The 23706-nt window shown below is 43.2% G+C and overlaps 1 protein-coding gene across 1 annotated transcript in view; it reads left to right on the forward strand.

Moving 5' to 3' along the window:
* Window positions 1-23706, forward strand: part of LOC124012170 (small conductance calcium-activated potassium channel protein 3-like) — a 46093-nt gene that overhangs the window by 4493 nt on the left and 17894 nt on the right. The window contains exons 4-9 of the mRNA XM_046325647.1: window positions 1599-1720; window positions 10064-10205; window positions 20818-20928; window positions 21166-21293; window positions 21546-21615; window positions 21751-21975. Of these exons, the coding sequence (XP_046181603.1) occupies window positions 1599-1720; window positions 10064-10205; window positions 20818-20928; window positions 21166-21293; window positions 21546-21615; window positions 21751-21975 (798 nt within the window). The remainder of the gene's footprint in view (window positions 1-1598; window positions 1721-10063; window positions 10206-20817; window positions 20929-21165; window positions 21294-21545; window positions 21616-21750; window positions 21976-23706) is intronic.

The following is a 23706-nucleotide window of genomic DNA, read 5'->3' on the forward strand; positions in this document are numbered from 1 at the left end:
GTTAAACATAAATACCAAACTTGTTTTTGCATGGATTCTGCGACGTGGTTAGCGTTTAACAGCTAGGATCGCTATTTCTTGTTCCAGAATCCCGCTTAACTGACGGGTTAAAATCTGCTTGAAAGAGACACTAACCTAGCTAAGCTGCTAACATTAGCCATCAAGCTAACGAAGTTAGTCCCAGATGACACTCTTGGAATTCTCTCAACCAGCTTCATGAAGTATTCAACTGGAATGCATTTCAATTAACAGGTGTACCTTGTTAAAAGTTAAGTTATGGAATTTCTTTCCTTAATGCATTTGAGCCGATCAGTTGTGTTGTGACAAGGTAGGGAATTATACAGAATAGCCCTATTTGGTAAAAGACCAAGTCCATATTATGGCAAGAACAGCTCAAATAAGCAAAGAGAAACATCCGTCCATCATTACTTTAAGGTCAGTCAATGTGTATAATTTCAAGGACTTTGAAAGTTTCTTCTCAAGTGCAGCTGCAAAAACCATCAAGCGCTATGATTAAACTGACTCTCATGAGGACCGCCAGAAGAAAGGAAGACCCAGAGTTACCTCTGCTGGAGAGGATAAGTTCATTAGAGTTAACTGTGCCTCAGATTGCAGTCCAAACAAATGCTTCACAGAGTTCGAGTAACAGACACATCTCAACATCAACTGTTCAGAGGAGACTGTGAATCAGGCCTTCATGATCGAATTGCTGCAAAGAAACCACTACTAAAAGGACACCAATAAGAAGAAGACACTTGCTGGAAATCTGTCCTTTGGTCTAATGAGCCCAGATTTGAGATTTTTGGTTCCAACTGCCATGTCTTTGTGAGACGCAGAGTAGGGGAACGGATGATCTCCACATATGTGGTTCCCACCATGAAACATGGAGGAGGTGGGAAGGTGTCGGGCTGCTTTTCTAGTGACACTCTCTGTGATTTATTTAGAATTCAAGGCACACTTAACCAGCATGGCTACCCAATCATTCTGCTGCTATACGCCATCCCATCTGGTTTGTGCTTAGTGGGACTATCATTTGTTTTTCAACAGGACAATGACCCAACACACCTCCAGGCTGTGTAAGGGCTTTGACCAAGAACGAGAGTGATGGAGTGCTGCATCAGATGACCTGGCCTCCACAATCACCCAACCTCAACCCAGTTATATAGTTATATGGTTTGGGGTGAGTTGGATCGCAGTGAAGGAAAAGTGCTCAGCATATGTGGGAACTCCTTCAAGACTGTTTGAAAAGCATTCCAGTTGAAGCTGGTTGAGAGAATGTGCGAAGATGTCAAAAATATATCATATATTTTGATTTGTTTAACACTTTTTTGGTTACTACATAATTCCATATGTGCTATTATATAGTTTTTATGTCATCACTGTTATTCTACAATGTAGAAAATAGTCAAAATAAAGAAAAACCCTTGAATGAGTATTTTTAAGTGAGTATTTTTTTATGGAAGGGTGGATCAGCTTTAATATTATAAATATTATTTTAAATATATTTTGGGGGGTATTTTTAATTTTTTTTCTTCTTCTTTCCCCCTAACCCTACCACTGTGGATATTAATATTATTATTATTTGGACTTGTATCCAGATCCACTTCAACAGCCGTTTTGTGGTCAAAACCCTGATGACCATCTACCCTGGCACTGTGTTGATGATCTTCAGCGTCTCTCTGTGGCTAGTTGCTGCCTGGGGCCTACATGTCTGTGAGAGGTGAGTGACTAAGAAGGGAAAGGGAGTAGAGAGAGGAAGGAGGAAAATAGGTATCAGACTTTTGCCAGGATTCATTAAAAGCAGTGTTATTTTCGTCAACTAAAATAGTACTCTACAATATTCAAACACCTATTTTTCAGTGGCAATTGATGACTGAATAAATAGACCTAGAAAAAAGAAAAACTAAACAAAAATTATTTTTAATTTCAGTTGACTAAAATGAGACGAGACAAAATTATTGCTGTGACCAAAATTTGACTACAAAATGGACTGGGCAAGAGATTTTGGAGAGATTGAGAGCTTTTCGGTGATAAGCTCAAATAACAGGACAGATGCAGTGCAGTTCTGTTCAGTGGTGAGCTGGAGGGAGGCAATCACTGTAGACAGACAGGCAGCCACGCTCTGCTCTGGCTTGGCCTCCGATTATAGCCTGCCTACACATTGCGCAGGCGACTCTCTTGCTTCACCACCAGCCTTCTAATTAGCAAGCCTTGGCCTGGTTATGAAACACAAGCTGCTTTACGAAATCAAAAGCAATAGCTGTATTGAGTTTAATTGTAAAATAACAGTCAAGCTATGTTTTCCTTTCTCTTTAGTAGACTATGGAAAAGTAGTCTGTCTCTCTCTCAACCCTCCCACATTTCCCACTGCATTTCATACACAGATTCTGTTGCCAAGTCTCCCTCTTTTACGCAGAAAGAAAATCAGTTTGATTCTACTGCTGAAAAGACATAACTCATAATACTGGCGCTACGTTTTTTAATTTATTTTGTGCATTAGCACAATAGAAAGACATACTCTATGTCGGCTCTATTCATGGAATTTCTGTCTGCAATGTTCAAGAACGTTTTTCAACTGAACCTGGCTCTGGGAACATTATCAGTAGCGTATATGCAAACATTTTGGTGGAACAAAAATAAAGGAAAAGGGATAGCAAACTATTTATTGACTAAATGTATCTTACCACTACACTATTTCTGAATTGGTAAATAACTTTATTTTGAGTTAAAGCTGCAATATGTAAACTTTTGGGCGACCCGACCAAATGCACATAGAAATGTTGAGTTATAGATCTGTCATTCTCATTGAAATCAAGTCTAAGAAGCGGAAAATATTTACATTTTACATTTAAGTCATTTAGCAGACGCTCTTATCCAGAGCGACTTACAAATTGGTGCATTCACCTTATGACATCCAGTGGGACAGTCACTTAACAATAGTGCATCTAAAACTTAGGGGGGGGTGAGAGGGATTACTTATCCTATCCTAGGTATTCCTTAAAGAGGTGGGGTTTCAGGTGTCTCCGGAAGGTGGTGATTGACTCCGCTGTCCTGGCGTCGTGAGGGAGTTTGTTCCACCATTGGGGGCCAGGGCAGCGAACAGTTTTGACTGGGCTGAGCGGGAGCTGTACTTCCTCAGTGGTAGGGAGGCGAGCAGGCCAGAGGTGGATGAACGCAGTGCCCTTGTTTGGGTGTAGGGCCTGATCAGAGCCTGGAGGTACTGAGGTGCCGTTCCCCTCACAGCTCCGTAGGCAAGCACCATGGTCTTGTAGCGGATGCGAGCTTCAACTGGAAGCCAGTGGAGAGAACGGAGGAGCGGGGTGACGTGAGAGAACTTGGGAAGGTTGAACACCAGACGGGCTGCGGCGTTCTGGATGAGTTGAAGGGTTTAATGGCACAGGCAGGGAGCCCAGCCAACAGCGAGTTGCAGTAATCCAGACGGGAGATGACAAGTGCCTGGATTAGGACCTGCTCCGCTTCCTGTGTGAGGCAGGGTCGTACTCTGCGGATGTTGTAGAGCATGAACCTACAGGAACGGGCCACCGCCTTGATGTTGGTTGAGAAAGACAGGGTGTTGTCCAGGATCACGCCAAGGTTCTTGGCGCTCTGGGAGGAGGACACAATGGAGTTGTCAACCGTGATGGCGAGATCATGGAACGGGCAGTCCTTCCCCGGGAGGAAGAGCAGCTCCGTCTTGCCGAGGTTCAGCTTGAGGTGGTGATCCGTCATCCACACTGATATGTCTGCCAGACATGCAGAGATGCGATTCGCCACCTGGTCATCAGAAGGGGGAAAGGAGAAGATTAATTGTGTGGCGTCTGCATAGCAATGATAAGAGAGACCATGTGAGGTTATAATAATAATAATAATATATGCCATTTAGCAGACGCTTTTATCCAAAGCGACTTACAGTCATGTGTGCATACATTCTACGTATGGGTGGTCCCGGTTATGACAGAGCCAAGTGACTTGGTGTATAGCGAGAATAGGAGAGGGCCAAGAACAGAGCCCTGGGGGACACCAGTGGTGAGAGCGCGTGGTGAGGAGACAGATTCTCGCCACGCCCCTCGGTAGGAGCGACCTGTCAGGTAGGACGCAATCCAAGCGTGGGCCGCGCCGGAGATGCCCAACTCGGAGAGGGTGGAGAGGAGGATCTGATGGTTCACAGTATCGAAGGCAGCCGACAGATCTAGAAGGATGAGAGCAGAGGAGAGAGAGTTAGCTTTAGCAGTGCGGAGCGCCTCCGTGATACAGAGGAGAGCAGTCTCAGTTGAATGACTAGTCTTGAAACCTGACTGATTTGGATCAAGAAGGTCATTCAGAGAGAGATAGCGGGAGAGCTGGCCAAGGACGGCACGTTCAAGAGTTTTGGAGAGAAAAGAAAGAAGGGATACTGGTCTGTAATTGTTGACATCGGAGGGATCGAGTGTAGGTTTTTTCAGAAGGGGTGCAACTCTCGCTCTCTTGAAGACGGAAGGGACGTAGCCAGCGGTCAGGGATGAGTTGATGAGCGAGGTGAGGTAAGGGAGAAGGTCTCCGGAAATGGTCTGGAGAAGAGAGGAGGGGATAGGGTCAAGCGGGCAGGTTGTTGGGCGGCCGGCCGTCACAAGACGCGAGATTTCATCTGGAGAGAGAGGGAGAAAGAGGTCAGAGCACAGGGTAGGGCAGTGTGAGCAGAACCAGCGGTGTCGTTTGACTTAGCAAACGAGGATCGGATGTCGTCGACCTTCTTTTCAAAATGGTTGACGAAGTCATCTGCAGAGAGGGAGGAGGGGGAGGGGGGGGCGGAGGATTCAGGAGGGAGGAGAAGGTGGCAAAGAGCTTCCTAGGGTTAGAGGCAGATGCTTGGAATTTAGCGTGGTAGAAAGTGGCTTTAGCAGCAGAGACAGAGGAGGAAAATGTAGAGAGGAGGGAGTGAAAGGATGCCAGGTCCGCAGGGAGGCGAGTTTTCCTCCATTTCCGCTCGGCTGCCCGGAGCCCTGTTCTGTGAGCTCGCAATGAGTCATCGAGCCACGGAGCGGGAGGGGAGGACCGAGCCGGCCTGGAGGATAGGGGACATAGAGAGTCAAGGGATGCAGAGAGGGAGGAGAGGAGGGTTGAGGAGGCAGAATCAGGAGATAGGTGGGAGAAGGTTTGAGCGGAGGGAAGAGATGATAGGATGGAAGAGGAGAGAGTAGCGGGGGAGAGAGAGCGAAGGTTGGGACGGCGCGATACCATCCGAGTAGGGGCAGTGTGGGAGGTGTTGGATGAGAGCGAGAGGGAAAAGGATACAAGGCAATGGTCGGAGACTTGGAGGGGAGTTGCAATGAGGTTAGTGGAAGAACAGCATCTAGTAAAGATGAGGTCGAGCGTATTGCCTGCCTTGTGAGTAGGGGGGAAGGTGAGAGGGTGAGGTCAAAAGAGGAGAGGAGTGGAAAGAAGGAGGCAGAGAGGAAAGAGTCAAAGGTAGACGTGGGGAGGTTAAAGTCGCCCAGAACTGTGAGAGGTGAGCCGTCCTCAGGAAAGGAGCTTATCAAGGCATCAAGCTCATTGATGAACTCTCCGAGGGAACCTGGAGGGCGATAAATGATAAGGATGTTAAGCTTGAAAGGGCTAGTAACTGTGACAGCATGGAATTCAAAGGAGGCGATAGACAGATGGGTAAGGGGAGAAAGAGAGAATGACCACTTGGGAGAGATGAGGATCCCGGTGCCACCACCCCGCTGACCAGACGCTCTCGGGGTGTGCGAGAACACGTGGGCGGACGAAGAGAGAGCAGTAGGAGTAGCAGTGTTGTCTGTGGTGATCTATGTTTCCGTCAGTGCCAAGAAGTCGAGGGACTGGAGGGAGGCATAGGCTGAGATGAACTCTGCCTTGTTGACCGCAGATTGGCAGTTCCAGAGGCTACCGGAGACCTGGAACTCCACGTGGGTCGTGCGCGCTGGGACCACCAGAGTAGGGTGGCCGCGGCCACGCGGTGAGGAGCGTTTGTATGGTCTGTGCAGAGAGGAGAGAACAGGGATAAACAGACACATAGTTGACAGGCTACAGAAGAGGCTACGCTAATGCAAAGGAGATTGGAATGACAAGTGGACTACACGTCTCGAATGTTCAGAAAGTTAAGCTACGTAGCAAGAATCTTATTGACTAAAATGATTAAAATGATACAGTACTGCTGAAGTAGGCCAGCTGGCAGTGGGTGCGTTGTTGACACTACACTAATCAAGTCGTTCCGTTGAGTGTAATAGTTTCTGCAGTGTTGCTATTCGGGGCTAGCTGGCTAGCTAGCAGTGTTGTTTACGTTACGTTGCGTTAAAAGAACGACAATAGCTGGCTAGCGAACCTAGAAAATCGCTCTAGACTACACAATTATCTTTGATACAAAGACGGCTATGTAGCTAGCTACGATCAAACAAATCAAACCGTTGTACTGTAATGAAATGAAGTGAAAATGTGATACTACCTGTGAATGCGACCGGGTAGTTGAGTTCTATACAGAAGACGTTGGCTAGCGTTGGCTAGCTAGCAGAGTCACCTACGTTAAGGACGACAAATAGCTGGCTAGCTAACCTCGGTAAATTAAGATAATCACTCTAAGACTACACACTCTAAACCTAAACAACACAATTATCTTGGATACGATGATACGAAGACAGCAAAGGCAGCTATGTAGCTAGCTAACACTACACTAATCAAGTCGTTCAGTTGAGTGTAATAGTTTCTCCAGTGCAGCTAATCAGTGGACGTTAGCTAGCTGGCTAGTGAAGACTACGTTAGGACGGCGAAATACGATAATTACGCAATTATCTTTGATACAAAGACGGCTATGTAGCTAGCTGAGAAGAAATTGCTAAGATTAGACAAATCAAACCGTTGTGATATAATGAAATATAATGAAAAAGTTATACTACCCGCGGGAGCGAAGTGCAGATGCGACCACTCGCTCCAACCGGAACCGGTGTGCGCTATTTCTATGCTTCCCATTCTTCAGTGTTGTTTTTGTATACAAATAACACTAATTGACGTGTCAAATAAACTTGTTGACCAATCAGGACCTGAATATGACTACACGTCACAAAATAATTTAACGCATTCATACATTTTTTACGTAGTTACTACTAATTGATTACACTATCACTCGTATTTCATATGTCACAACAATTCATTGACATGTATGCTATGATGCTGATAAAGTTGTCTTGCCACCTTCAGTGCTGGTCATTAAAAAAAAATAACTAGCTCATGGATGCAAACAATGTTCTTCCTCAAAAACACAGCAAAACAACAATCTGTTTCAGTAGCTATAGTTAGCTAGCTAACTGTATAGCTAGGTGTCATCATCTAAAATAACCCTCATTTATAAGCCAGTTCTTATTTGATTAATGGTGGTCGGACCCATCTATGTGAAGCTAGCCACAATATGGAATAGCCACAATAGTGGGCATTGAGGTTAGCCTTCAAAATAAAGGTATGGCATAATTCTACTATTTTTATTCATTTGCATCACTGTCAATGTCATATTTTTCTTTTGAAGGCAAACTGCAAATTCCACTATTGTGCGTAATTCTTATTGTGGCTAGCTTCACAACACATAAACCGGTCCAGTCGAGCCTCACTAGCCAGATAGAGCTAGCAGGCTGTTTTTAACGTTAGCTTTGGGCAACAGGGTTAAGTAGCTGGCTAGCTATTTATTTTCATTAAATGAAGTTCAATTTCAATAGGCGAACAACAAGTGGCAACCTAGCTAATACTTACTCACGAAGATTCCTAAATCATTGCTAAGAATAATGAAAATGACTGCAATTTCTACTGGTCATTGTTTTCAGGCTGGTTGTATTGGTGCTAGCTAGGTACCAAGCTAAACCTAGCTACCCCAGAAGTTGCAGTCAAACAAATTATGCTTTATTACCAACGCGGTATTATAAATACATGGTTCGTTGCTGGTGTTTCCTTGTTTGCAGACTTTTTTGTACAGCTTTGACAGTGCTACTGTATCTTTTTTGAAACGCAAAGACCCAAACGGCATTCCATAGTATGTATGTCGTGAAGCTAATAGCAGTGACGTTATTACTGTGCAACTCTGGTAGGGCAACATCTGAAAAATAGCGCACTTGGTAGTGTGTACCGGTGCTCAACCAGTCGGCGAAAGCCAACATCACCCAGGTGAGAGAACGGTTGATTGTCAAGGGCAATGTAATTCCATTTTCTTGGCTTTCTTACTCTTTCAAATGACTGCTCGACTTGTTGACTGCTCGATCCACACAGCAGACATTGTGGGCTAGGTTAGGGATGCTGTGTTGCAAGTGTAGTGTATGTTATATAGGTATGCACGGCAGCTTTGACATCGGTTTTTAACATCAGGTTAAACTAGATCGGGCCAATACCGATGTTGGCATTTTTAGCTAATATCGGCCAATTTCGATATGTTTACCGATATATTGTGCATCCCTACAAAATATATTTCACAGTGTTTTAGGTGGTACAATGATTTTCCACATAACGACGGCTTGTTTTGTCACATAAACAAAAATTAGGAAAACTATTAGAATTTTTGCAACCAGGAAATGGCAAAGCGATTTCTGTATATTGCACCTTTAATGTGGACTCAGTGACTCAGACTTGAGCACTTGGACCAGGACTTGTTCACTGGGACTCATACTTTAGCCATAGGGACTCGTGACTTGACCATTGGTGACTCGGACTTGGGGACTTGGGACCTGAGGTTCAGTGATTCGACTACATCACTGGGCGAAACAGTCATTAGCTCCCGTTCAAAGTCATTAGCACCCATTCTACTTTTGGACATCCATGTGGAACGTTGATAACAATGGTAATGACGCGACCGAGTGATGGAGGTGAAACACATACTACTTTGCGGCACCTTCTAGTGATTCTCTCTCTCTTTCTCTCTCTGCTTGTGTGTGTCTGTTTGTTTTGTGTGTAATGTGCTGTGCTGTAGACTGAATTAGGAATTTACATGCCAGATAATTCTTATATAGGTGAATATAATATTATTCTTATATTTTTTCATATTTCTGCTGTTAGGGAGAAAAGTAGTATGTTTGTGCACATGGAATTCAGTGATTTATGTTTACTATAGGTTAATGACTCAAATTAAAGGGCATTTAGTTGAAAAATTGGCCAATGTTTTTGTCATTCTTTATTTTTTAAATTATTATTTTTACCCCCTTTTTCGTGGTATCCAATTGATAGTAATTACTAACTTGCTACAACTCCCGTACGGGCTCGGGAGAGACGAAGGTCGAGAGTCCTCCGAAACACAATCCAACCAAGCCGCACTGCTTCTTAACACAGAGCGCATCCAACCCGGAAAGCCAGCCGCACCAATGTGTCGGAGGAATCACCGTACACCTAGCGACCTGGTCAGCGTGCACTGCGCCCGGCCCGCCACAGAAGTCGCTAGTGCGCGATGAGACAAGGATATCCCTACCGGCCAAACCCTCCCTAACCCGGATGACGCTAGGCCAATTGTGTGTCGCCCCATGGACCTCCCGGTCGCGGCCAGCTGCGACAGAGCCTGGGCTCGAACCCAGTGTCTCTGGTGGCCTTAGACGACTGCGCCACCCGGGAAGTTCCATGTTTTTGTCATTTTGACAATAACTAAACTTAATCATTATTCAAATGACAAAATTTTGACTTAATGATATTTTAATCAAAATTAGACTAAATCTAAAAAAAGAGTGCCAAAATTAACACTGATTCAAAGGTGCAGTGCACACTACAGACAATGCACCTTTTAAAAGATAATTTATACTTCAACCGACATCCGCAACGTTTACTGTGAATGCAATCTCTGCAAACATCTGGGAAATTACCTTTAAAAGATGCATTGTCGGTAGTACAGTGTGCCATGCTGCAAAGCACCTGACTATAATTACTTGGACCAATCTGTGCTGTGGCTGACATCAGATGGGCCCATCATAAGTTGTCAGTCATATAACAAATACAATCAAATATCATACTTCTAGACTGAAACTGGTTTATTTGTTAAATGTTAATGTTAATATGATGAGTAGACAAGACAGGGGAAAAGCTGAACCATCATCCCTCCCCTGTCCTATAGACACCACAACTATAAGGACCTGAGCAGTAACTACATGGAGGCCCTGTGGATGGTCTCGGTCACCTTCTTGTCCATTGGTTACGGGGATGTTGTTCCCCACACCTACTGTGGCCGCAGCATCTGTCTACTCACTGGCATCATGGTAAGCAGTTTCTGCAAAATAGGAAAAGCTCTCGCACAGAAGAGTCGACTTGTTGTAGGTGCGTGGGAATAATTCAATGACATCTTTAAAGAAAATTGAAGAAAAGGGGATGGGCAGGTACAGTGCCTTCAGAACGTATTCATACCCATTGACTTATTCCACATTTGTTGTGTTACAGACTGAATTAAAAATGTATTAAATATTTTTTTAATCTCACCCATCTCCACACAATACCCTATAATGAAAAAGTGAAAAGGGTTTTAGAAATGTTTAGGGCCTACATAAAGCTGTCCCAACAGCAGAGCTTTTCTTCAACACCATGCAGTGAATCCTTACCACCGCTGCACCTTGCTATCAGCGGAGCCTTGTCTGGCAGCGAAACAGTTCAATCAGCCTCATTTACCTCATTTTTTAAAATCATAGCTGATATGCCTGACTTGCTTAAACAAATGTGGTTACTACTGACTCCTTGTGGATTTGTTTAAGTTGATAAGGAAAATACAATCATGAGGATCCACTTTTATATACAATATACTGACGCACAGACAGCGCATTGTGCAAACAAAACAACCCTTGCAATGGAATTGCATGGGTCTATTACTGAACTTTTTGTTGAAAACAAGTATTTGAATGGGAAACATGGTTACAGACCCAACAACATTATATAATATCTCCTCGTCAAGAAAAGCACAAGCTAATTATAATACACAAAGTAAGCAAAACAATTACAATTACAAAATTGCCTAAAATGATGTAGGCAATAGGCCTATAACAATTGAGAGGTACAAACTATGGCATAAGGGAACGACGAGCAGATAAGAGGTCATCCGTAATTTAGACTAAGACATTAATAAGCGAACTAACATGGGCGTAGTCAATATAACTATTTGTTCAGCAGTTATGAAATGTACAGCGACAGAATTCAGAACATGGGCCGTTCTTACAGTATTCTCCCTGTACACCAAGTCAGAACCGTAGGATAAATAACGTAGTCATTTCTGGACTATTAAGCGCACCTGGATATAAGCCACACCCACTGAATTTTTTTTAAATATGTATTTTGTACATAAATAAGACGCACATGTCTATAAGCCGCAGGTGCCTACCGGTACATTGAAACAAATGAACTTTACACGGCCAGTAGCCTACCAAGAAAATCATTGGTCACTATCTTCCTCCTCCTGTGCACTGAAACCACTGAAGTCATCTCCTTCGGTGTCGGAGTTGAGTAGCCTCAGAATTGCTTCATCCGATGTTGGATCGTTGTCATTGTTGCTCTCATCACTTTCATCCGGAGGCAAATTCCCCGCTGAGCTCATGCTGCCCTCTTCAAGAGTCCAGCCTTTCGAAACCCGTTGATGATAGTGGATTTTTTGACAATGCTCCACGCGGTTTTTAATTTTTATTCTTTTTTTTTTATTTTACCTTTATTTTACTAGGAAAGTCAGTTAAGAACAAATTCTTATTTTCAATGACGGCCTAGGAACAGTGGGTTAACTGCCTGTTCAGGGGCAGAACGACAGATTTGTACCTTGTCAGCTCGGGGATTCGAACTTGCAACCTTTCGGTTACTAGTCCAACGCTCTAACCACTAGGCTACCCTGCTGCTGTCAGGACCCACTGGCAGACTTGACCATAAGTTGCTCTTCGCATGCGGCCCGTTTTAGTGAAGGATTTCTCCCCACTTGTCATCCAAGCCTCCCACTGAACACGGAGCGCCACCTTAAATGCACGATTTACACTGATGTCGAGTGGCTGCAAATACTTTGTTGTTCCTCCAGGAATCACAGCTGGAATTGAGTTTGTCCTCTTGATGGCTTCTTTCACAGAATCTGTTATGTGGGCTCTCATGCTGTCCAACATGAGAAATGCCTTGTTCTTGTGAAAGAATCCTCCCGGTCGCTTGCCGTAACACTCCGTATGCCATTCATGCATTAAGCCTTCCGTCATCCATCCTTTCTTGTTGACTTTTACAACAATTCCTCTCAGGAATTTTTCTTTTGGCATCGTCATGGGTTTAAAAATCAACATCGGTGGAAGCTTTTCTCCCGATGCCGTGCAGCTCAGAACACAGGTGAAGTGCCTTTTTTCATGCCCAGTTGTTTTCAGCGTGACGGATGATTCACCTTTCCTGTTGACAGTCCGAGTGAGAGGCAGGTCAAACGTCAGAGGAACCTCATCCATATTTATGATGTTGTGCGGGCTGATGGAATGCTCCGTTATCTTTGCATCAGTGGATTTGCGGAAGTTTGAAACTTTTTCCTCATAGTCGGGAGGGAGCTGCTGACACAGACTTGTCCGTACCCTGATGGACAGGCCTTTACGTCTCATAAATCTTAGACACCACGATGGTCCACCTCTAAAATCCTCAAACTTCATTGCGGTGGCGATTGTTTTGGCTTTCAGTCGGATCTGCACAGTTGAAACACCTCGGCCGTCTGCTCTCTGTGTGCTGACCCAGTTTTCAAGCTCATTTTCTAGTTCGGGCCATCTGCTTTTCTTCCCTCTGAAAGCTTTTGTGGTCTTTTTGCACTGAGTCCGTTCCTCACGCTGCTGTTTCCAACGTCTTATCATCAAATCATTAAGGCCAAGCTCCCGAGCAGCAGCTCTATTTCCTTTTACAACAGCCAGATCGATCGCCTTCAACTTGAAAGCTGCATCATATGCATTTCTCTGTGTCTTTGCCATGATGAGAGTGACAAAATGACTACCGTAATCAGAATGATGGGAAGTTTGAGCGCGCTCGATTTACGTCACATTATGTGACGGTGCTCAGTTTTTTGGCGGCATGAATCTTGTGAAAGCGGGAAAGATCCAGAAATTAGCCGCGCCATTGTATAAGCCGCGAGGTTCAAAGCGTGGGAAAAAAGTAGTGGCTTCTAGTCCGGAAATTACGGTAAGCAGAAAAAGAAAGCTCTTACAATAATCGATGATGACATTTCTCTAAAACAGGCTATAGGCTACATGTGCACCACGAAGTCAGTTCTGAGAGGGAAAGGGACCAAATTATTAGGGTGAGGCACATAGACTACTAACAGCTTACTACACAACATACACTTAGTATTACTTTCTTAGCTACAGTATACGTACAGTGGGGCAAAAATGTATTTAGTCAGCCACCAATTGTGCAAGTTCTCCCACTTAAAAATATGAGAGAGGCCTGTAATTGTCATCATAGGTACACTTCAACTATGACAGACAAAATGAGAAAAAAAATCCTGAAAATCACATTGTAGGATTTTTTATGAATTTATTTGCAAATTATGGTGGAAAATAAATATTTGGTCACCTACAAACAAGCAAGATTTCTGGCTCTCACAGACCTGTAACGTCTTCTTTAAGAGGCTCCTCTGTCCTCCACTCGTTACCTGTATTAATGGCACCTGTTTGAACTTGTTATCAGTGTAAAAGACACCTGTCCACAACCTGAAACAGTCACACTCCAAACTCCACTATGGCCAAGACCAGAGAGCAGTAAAAGAACACCAGAAACAAAATTGTAGACCTGCACCAGGCTGGGAAGACTGAATCTGCAATAGGTAAGCAGCTTGGTTTGAAGAAATCAACTGTGGGAGCAATTATTAGGAAATGGAAGACACAAGACCACTGATAATCTTCCTCGATCTGGGGCTCCACGCAAGATCTCACCCCGTGGGGTCAAAATGATCACAAGAACGGTGAGCAAAAATCCCAGAACCACACGGGGGGACCTAGTGAATGACCTGCAGAGAGTTGGGACCAAAGTAACAAAGCCTACCATCAGTAACACACTACGCCGCCAGGGACTCAAATCCTGCAGTGCCAGACGTGTCCCCCTGCTTAAGCCAGTACATGTCCAGGCCCGTCTGAAGTTTGCTAGAGAGCATTTGGATGATCCAGAAGAAGATTGGGAGAATGTCATATGGTCAGATGAAACCAAAATATAACTTTTTGGTAAAAACTCAACTCGTCGTGTTTGGAGGACAAAGAATGCTGAGTTGCATCCAAAGAACACCATACCTACTGTGAAACATGGGGGTGGAAACATCACGCTTTTTCTGCAAAGGGACCAGGACGACTGATCCGTGTAAAGGAAAGAATGAATGGGGCCATGTATCGTGAGATTTTTGAGTGAAAACCTCCTTCCATCAGCAAGGGCATTGAAGATTAAACGTGGCTAGGTCTTTCAGCATGACAATGATCCCAAACACACCGCCCGGGCAACGAAGGAGTGGCTTCGTAAGAAGCATTTCAAGGTCCTGGAGTGGCCTAGCCAGTCTCCAGATCTCAACCCCATAGAAAATCTTTGGAGGAAGTTAAAAGTTTGTGTTGCCCAGCAACAGCCCCAAAACATGCTCTAGAGGAGATCTGCATGGAGGAATGGGCCAAAATACCAGCAACAGTGTGTGAAAACCTTGAAGACTTACAGAAAACGTTTGACCTCTGTCATTGCCAACAAAGGGTATATAACAAAGTATTGAGATAAACTTTTGTTATCTTGTTATGGCTGCAATCCCCCTATATGTATAAGTGTCATCAACAACCGCTGAATAGCATAGCCGCTACATTCAATAAATATTACTACAAATATTTATATTAATGAAAACACAAGTGCAATGTAGGAAAACACAGTTTAGCCTTTTGTTAATCCACCTGTCGTGTCAGATTTTTAAATTATGCTTTACAGCGAAAGCAATCCAAGCATTTGTGTAAGTTTATCAATCGCACAACAAAACATTAAATACACTTAGAATCAGGAGGCTTGGTCACGAAATTCAGAAAAGCAATCAAATTAATCGTTTACCTTTGATGATCTTCGGATGTTTTCACTCACGAGACTCCCAGTTACACAACAAATGTTCCTTTTGTTCCATAAGGATTATTTAATGTCCAAAATACCTCCGTTCGTTTGTCACGTTATGTTCAGAAATCCACAGTAAAGAGCGGTCCGACAACGCAGACGAAAATTCCAAATAGTTTCCATAATGTCCACAGAAACATGTCAAACGTTTTTTATAATCAATCTTCAGGTTGTTTTAAAAATATATATTCGATAATATATCAACCGCAAATGTCTTTCACAGTAGGACAGGGAAAAGCAATACCTATCCAAACTCTGTTGCGCGAGCAAAACTCATGTGACCACTTGACGCGATGTTATCGTTCGGGCTCATTTTTCAAAATAGAAGCCTGAAACTATGTCTGAAGACTGTTGACACCTTGAGGAAGTGATAGGAAAATGAATCTGGTTCATATCCCTTTAAATCCAGCAAAGGGAGGCTATGGAACATGGAGTTTTCAAAATAGAAGCCACTTCCTGTTTTGATTTTCCTCAGGGTTTCGCCTGCTTTATCAGTTCTGTCATACTCACAGACAATATTTTGACAGTTTTGGAAAATTTAGAGTGTTTTCTATCCAATACTACTAATAATATGCATATATTAGCAACTGAGACTGAGGAGCTGGCCATATACAATGGGCACCTTTTCATCCAAGCTACTCAATATTGCCCCTGCAGCCGCATGAAGTTATTGGCCAAATACTTATTTTCCACCATAATTTGCAAATAAATTCATTAAAAAATCGTACAATGTGATTTTCTTTTCATTTGGGGCGGCAGCGTAGCCTAGTGGTTAGAGCGTTGGAGTAGTAACCGGAAGGTTGTGAGTTCAAACCCCCGAGCTGACAAGGTACAAATCTGTCGTTCTGCCCCTGAACAGGCAGTTAACCCACTGTTCCCAGGCCGTCATTGAAAATAAGAATATGTTCTTAACTGACTTGCCTGGTTAAATAAAGGTAAAATTAAAAATGTTTAAAAAAAATTGTCATAGTTGAAGTGTACCTATGATGAAAATTACAGGCCTCTCATCTTTTTAAGTGGGAGAACTTGCCCAATTGGTGGCTGACTAAATACTTTTTTGCCCCACTGTCTCTCTGGCATAGTACATTGTTTATGCAGCAGCATACAATACATTTTTGGACTCACCATTGTTGTGGTGTGCTCACTTGAACAGGAAGGTGGCACGGCGGTCCTTCTTGTGGGCAAATTTTGGCATCAAAATCTGTCATTCTCTGGATTTATGGTGCTTTCAAGACAACTGGGAACTCTGCAAAAAAACAAGGTTGAATCATGACGTTAGTGATCTTACTAGAAAGAGGCCCAAGTTCCAAAATTGGAATTCCGAGTTGGATGACCGTTGAAAATGTATTTTCCCAGTCAGAGTTTTTTCCCGAGTCCCAGTTACCTTAAACCCACTAAGTCTGAGATTTCCTAGTTCCTTGTTTCCAGTTGTTTTGATCGCGGCAGAAGTCATGCTGGATTGACAGCATGGCCAATGGATTCAACCTTTTCTGGCCCATGGTGTTGCGTGTGAATGTTTATCCTTTTAAACTTGGAAAAGAGACACTATCAGACATATGTTTTAAATCTTTAAACCCAGATTTGGACCACACACCCTCTCCACTGAATAACAGGCAGAGGAAGCAAAATAATGATTGTTGTGTAATGTTTATGTCCAATGGCAGTTGAGCATTGATACGTTTTAGAATTTCTCTTCATATGACAAGGATTTAAAAAGATTTGCCAGGAGATTGTCGACAGCTATGTATAGACATAAAGTGATTTTGCATAATTTTATCTGTGGCCAACAACCTTTAACGTTCTTGGATGGACACTTCTATGGCAGCACCCAAGGGGGCTTGAACTGCCAAGCTCTCCCTGTAGATTCTGCAGTGACGTAGTGTCCCCATGAGTTACCAAACACTGAACCAATCACAGTGCAACTAAAGAAGATTACCAACGCCTATGGTCTGTATTTTCCGCTGGCTGCCCCTCCACCACAGAAAGCTCTGAGCTAGGCTGAAAAACCTGCATTTTGGAACTGCCTTACTCAAGAAAGCAAGTAAGAAACCAAGTTTGTATGCAACTTTATTCACTCAATAAATTTGTTTTTACATTGTTTGCAAACTTACATGTGACACAAATTAATGCCAATATAACATGCAAAACAGGCAACAAACCTATAGCTAAACAGGTGTATCCTGAATGACAGGTCTCACCTGGCCAAGTTAGTTGTTGAAAATGGCATCTAGCAATGATCAAGTCTTTTTAGTCAAACCTGTAATTAGGCCACTCAGGAACATTCAATGTTGTACTGGTATGCAACTCCAGTGTATATTTGGCCATGTGTTTTAGGTTATTGTCCTGCTGAAAGGTGCATTTGTCTCCCAGTGTCTGTTGGAAAGCAGACTGAAGCAGGTTTTCCTCTAGGATTTTGCCTTTACTTAGCTCTATTCCGTTTCTTTTTATCCTAAAAAAACTCCCTAGTCCTTGCCGATGACAACCACACCCATAACATGATATAGCCACCACCATGCTTGAAACATAACACTTTGGATTCAGGACATAAAGTTAATTTCTTTGCCACGTATTTTGCTGTTTTACTTTAGTGCCTTATTGCAAGCAGGATGCATGTTTTGGAATATTTTTTATTCTGTACAAGCTTCCTTCTTTTAATGCTGTCATTTAGGTTAGTGTTGTGGAGTAAGTACAATGTTGTTGCTCCATCCTCTGTAACTGTTTTAAAGTCACCATTGGCCTCATGGTGAAATCCCTAAGCGGTTTCCTTCCTCTCCGGCAATTGAGTTAGGAAGTATTTTTGTAGTGACTGGGTGTATTGATACACCATCAAAAGTTTATTTAATCATTTCACCATGCTCAAAGGGATATTTAATGTCTGCTTTTGTCTTTTTTACCCATCTACTAATAGGTGCCCTTCTTTGCGAAGCACTGGAAAACCTCCCTTGTCTTTGTGGTTGAATCTGTGTTTGAAATTCACTGCTTGACTCAGTGAGAGATGAGGTAGTCATGAGGTAGTCATTAAAACACTATGAGTACATTTTTACTCCTGAACTTATTTACGTTTGCCATAACAAAGTTGACTCAAGACATTAAAGCTTTTCATTTTGTATTACTTTTTAAACATTTCTAAAAACAGAATTCCACTTTGACATTATGGGGTATTGTGTGTAGGTTAATGATACAAAATGTCAATTTATTTCATTTAAAATTCAGGCTGTAACAACAAAATGTGAAAAAAATCAAGGGGTGTCAATACTTTCTGAAAGCACTGTAATTGTGGTCATTAGCACAGTCTTCTTTTCCAATGCAGCCATTTTTATCTCAATATCAAATCATTTCTGTGTAACAATTAAGTACCTTACTGTGATTGTTTTCAATTAAAATGGTCAAAAATAGCTTTTTAGGAGAGGGGGAAACTGATAACTAGCTGTCATTGGCAGAGCGTTTTAGAACTCTGTTTGTATTGGTCTATTAACTAATTCACCAGGCAGGCCAAAAGTCCATCCCACCAAAGCAGGTTGAAATTTCAGGCTGTCTTTTCAAACAGCTCTGTCATCAGTCTTTTTTATTTAATAACTAATTTTGACAGTAACCCTCAAAAGTTATTCATAAACCTTTTCAATTTCCATATGTACTAGGAGGAAGCTAATTGTTTGTTTCTTGGGCTTCAGGAATGTGACTGAAAAAGTTCCTCAGGACAGAAAAAGTATAAGGGGAACAAATTCCTTGGTCAAGGATACGACAGCGCCAATGCAATTAGGGGAGCTTACTCTGATTCAAAAGCGCATATCAGACCGAGAGCCTAATGCTTCTTAGGTAGTTCTTTAAGAGTTCTAGTTTAGAAGCGACAGTTACAGGGATGGTATAACAGCCTGATTGCCGTAACAACATTAGGGAAACTGGGCAGAAAGCAAATGCTGATTCAAATACAGCAGTTCTGCAAAATCTTTCATTTAGCCTCTCATTCTCCTTAATTGCCGGCCTCAACACGTTACGGAAAGAGAATAACTGTATAGGAAGCTCTGGGGACAGATCATCTGGATACTGGACAGCCAATAAATTGGTGGATACAAACAGATTACATTTACATTACATTTAAGTCATTTAGCAGACGCTCTTATCCAAATTGGTGCATTCACCTTATGACATCCAGTGGAACAGTCACTTTACAATAGTGCATCTAAATCTTAAAGGGGGGGGGTGAGAGGGATTACTTATCCTATCCTAGGTATTCCTTAAAGAGGTGGGGTTTCAGGTGTCTCCGGAAGGTGGTGATTGACTCCGCTGTCCTGGCGTCGTGAGGGAGTTTGTTCTACCATTGGGGGGCCAGAGCAGCGAACAGTTTTGACTGGGCTGAGCGGGAGCTGTACTTCCTCAGTGGTAGGGAGGCGAGCAGGCCAGAGGTGGATGAACGCAGTGCCCTTGTTTGGGTGTAGGGCCTGATCAGAGCCAGGAGGTACTGAGGTGCCGTTCCCCTCACAGCTCCGTAGGCAAGCACCATGGTCTTGTAGCGGATGCGAGCTTCAACTGGAAGCCAGTGGAGAGAGCGGAGGAGCGGGGTGACGTGAGAGAACTTGGGAAGGTTGAACACCAGACGGGCTGCGGCATTCTGGATGAGTTGTAGGGGTTTAATGGCACAGGCAGGGAGCCCAGCCAACAGCGAGTTGCAGTAATCCAGACGGGAGATAACAAGTGCCTGGATTAGGACCTGCGCCGCTTCCTGTGTGAGGCAGGGTCGTACTCTGCGGATGTTGTAGAGCATGAACCTACAGGAACGGGCCACCGCCTTGATGTTAGTTGAGAACGACAGGGTGTTGTCCAGGATCACGCCAAGGTTCTTAGCGCTCTGGGAGGAGGACACAATGGAGTTGTCAACCGTGATGGCGAGATCATGGAACGGGCAGTCCTTCCCCGGGAGGAAGAGCAGCTCCGTCTTGCCGAGGTTCAGCTTGAGGTGGTGATCCGTCATCCACACTGATATGTCTGCCAGACATGCAGAGATGCGATTCGCCACCTGGTCATCAGAAGATTATCATCTTGAGTGGTTTTTGAGGGCTTGAACAAAATAAGTGTTCTGCGATTTTGTTTATACTGGTGAACCGGCGTTGAGTTGTGTGATTGCAATATCAACAGTCCCTTATCTCTGATATATCTTGGAAGCTAAATACAGTATATAGGTATAGCTATTACACTGCAGAATTAAACACTCCCTAGTAAACTAGTGTTTTGAAGGTGGACTGACTATTATTTGGCATTAAGACTGGTTTTACGCACAATAACTTTATCCAAGCTCGGAGAAAGCGCAAGGACGGCTTATGTCATGCAGGTTCAGGTAGCCTATACAGGACGGTGGGTGTATATTTTTAAAAAGGGAAAAAATGAATTGGTAGCTGATTAGTATACTGTTGCATTGAAGATATATTGAATTTACAACTTGAATTACTGAATAAGTAATTCAATTATTGCCACCAGCCAGCAGTCTAACATTGTGAAATTATGACCAAATAGGCCAACCAATAAACATTTATCAACGAGCTAAAGCAATGCTATACATGCCCAGGCACCACAGAAAGCCTATCATCGATTCAATAGGCATGTAGCCGCATAGACCTTGCAGAGGTCCAGAGAAAATGTGTTACTCCAGTGAAGGCAGTATCATAATTTCACAGTATTATTCCAACCTCCTAATATGCACATATATTTGACTGCACTGGGCCTTTAACCTTTGTTTATTTCTCTTTCACACACGTGCGCACAAACACACATACACAGGGGGCTGGTTGCACAGTGCTGGTGGTTGCTGTGGTTGCCAGGAAACTGGAGCTGACTAGGGCAGAGAAACATGTCCACAACTTCATGATGGACTCCCACTTTACAAAAGGGGTAAAACTCACCTGATTTAACATGTGAATGTATTCAATAGTGGTCTTTGGAACCTTGACTTAACATGTGATGTGAGATACAGTCAATGGTGGCCTGTAGTTGTATGAATCATGGCACCCTGTTCCCTATATAACAGTGCACCGATCTAAAGTAATACACTACGTAGGGAATATGGAGCCATTTGGGACGCATCCATAGAAAACAGTGTTGGACGAGGAAACAATTATTCTCTTCCAGATAAAAATTGCTGCAGCAAATGTACTGAGAGAGACTTGGATGATCTACAAACACACCAAGCTTGCCAGGAAGAGAGACCACTGCAGAGTACGCATGCACCAGAGGAAGCTGCTACTCGCCATCCACAAGTAAGGCACCAATCAGAACACACTTCCCCAAGTAACCCACCAATCAGCTTAGATATTCCCCTGAGATATCGATATGGTCACACATTACATCACATGCCCAGGTGTTACAACTCTAGAACTTGTGAAACCCCAACTGGAATATAGAACAACTGTAATATAGAAATGGTCATTCTCTGGTCATCATGAATTATATTTTAAATTTGTTGTACCTGTCCTGTGATTATTTCTGAATGTTAAATATCTTCTCCCCAGGCTGCGTGATGTGAAGATGGAGAGGAGGAAGTTGGCTGACCAGGCCAACACGCTTGTGGATCTCTGCAAGGTGGGACGGGCAGTCACCCCATAGGTTCACCCGCTACTGTTGCAACCAATATTCTAGAGAAAGTAGCAATCAACTTTCTAAATGTTCTCATTGTCCCCTCATTCTTGGACCACTCTGCACCTCTTTCCCATGTAGATGCAGAATCTGATGTATGACATGCTGTCCGAGGTGAGTGGATTACGAGGGGACCTGGAAACACACATAAACAGTCTGCAGCAGAATGTGGAGGAGCTGAGAGAAGGCTTCAGGACCCTGATACCCCTCCTCTCCAGTACCCTCTCCACACAGAACTCTTGCATCCGCCACCTGCTAAGGGAGAGGGAAGAGCAGGCAGACACGGAGAATGGGAGGACAGAATAGGTAAGATAGCAAGAAAATGGCAGGTATGAGTTGTGCATCATCACAGGAAGAGGTAGAGAGTGATGAGGAACAGTTGGGATCAGGATAATTGTGGGATTTAGGTCAGGCTAGAATGAAATTAGATTAATTTTAGGCAGGAAATAAGGCTACATCAGGGATGCAAACTGGTGAGGGCCCAAAATGGTAACATTTTTTTTTAAAAGTTAAAATGCAGGTTCTAACTAATTAAATAAAGAATATGATCTAAATGATCAGTCTGTGTGTAAAATAGTGGTTAATGTGAACCTAACAACTAAACAAATGTTATTTGTTGCCTAGACTTTACTGCAAATTACACTTGAGAAAAACAACACACTAATATTGCAGTTAGCCATGAAAGCCTTTATAACAGAACGCTTGTGACCACAAACACACATCTAAATATTTCACTTGGGGAAAAAACATATTTATGTAGAAATAGAATGAAACAAACAGGCACAAGGCTACATGTGTGCAAAAAAATAACGTTCACTGAGTAAAACATGTAATAATCCCCCCTCACACACTTTACTATCAAATCCAAAACATTAAAAGCAATATATTTGGGCTACACTGCATTGTACACGTTCTGCCTGTGGACATTTCTTCTACAATGTTACAGTAGAGCATTATACCCTTTGTTGGCATAACTGATCTCTTTCAGGCAGAGTACACCTGGCATAACCCTTTTTATCAACTATATTGAAAACGTGAGAAAGAGGGAAAGTGTGTGGTGTTTCTTTCACCTTTATAGTGGCTTCCAGTTTAAGCCAGGCCCAGCTCCAGCTACACTTGTTTAACAAGCAACGTCTCATTTTCACCTAATTATCTTATTCTGAAAAGTAATCACATACTGTAAAGAGAAAACATTAGTTCACAGATCACTTTAGTAGTTAGCGTGTCACACAGATTGTCGGGGTCCAGTAAGCAACTAACACGTTATAACTTGAGGAACGGCAAGCAGTCGTATAATGTTACCAGTTAATATTATAGCGAATTGGTTTGGTTACTAACGTTAGCTCATCTGATGTAACGTTAGCTATTTTCACACCATGAAGCTAGCAAGATACTTAACAATGTTAACAATATTTGTTCCACCACACTTTCTCCCTCAACTCAAACTTTCCAAATACCAGTTGTTTTCGGTTACAGCTCATGAAGTATGCTTCATCACCGTCTCAACTACCTCTTAGCTATCGTTCAGGGGACGAGCTGTTGTAAGTTAACTGGTAAACTGCCTTTCCACTCTCCCGCGGTCTTTCAGAGCGCGCTGTTATAACTAGCCATCTCTTCAGTCGCGTGCTGCATTGTTACGTGAACGCTTGGTTGAGCCTTAGAGACAGACATTATTGTGGTCAGGTTTCTCACCTACCTCATCTATCGTTCAGGGGACGGGCTGTTGTAAATTAACTGCCTTTCAACTCTACCGCGGTCTTTCCAGAGCGCGCTGATGCTGTAACTAGCCAATCTTTTCAGTCGCGCGCTGCATGTGAACGCTTGGCTGAGCCTTGGATACACAGTATTGCTCCAAACGCGCATCACTAGTTCGCTTACAACCAGTAGTCATCCAAAGCTCCCCCACCCGACCAAACTTTATCGGATATACACGAACCACATAGGTCACCTATTTTTTATTCAAAACGGCGAATTTCGCCAAAAGGTGACTCGTTTGCATCCCTGGGCTACATACCATTTTATGGGTGTAACATGGAA

The sequence above is a fragment of the Oncorhynchus gorbuscha genome, linkage group LG24 (genome assembly GCF_021184085.1).
Source record: "Oncorhynchus gorbuscha isolate QuinsamMale2020 ecotype Even-year linkage group LG24, OgorEven_v1.0, whole genome shotgun sequence".
Classification (NCBI taxonomy): domain Eukaryota; kingdom Metazoa; phylum Chordata; class Actinopteri; order Salmoniformes; family Salmonidae; genus Oncorhynchus; species Oncorhynchus gorbuscha.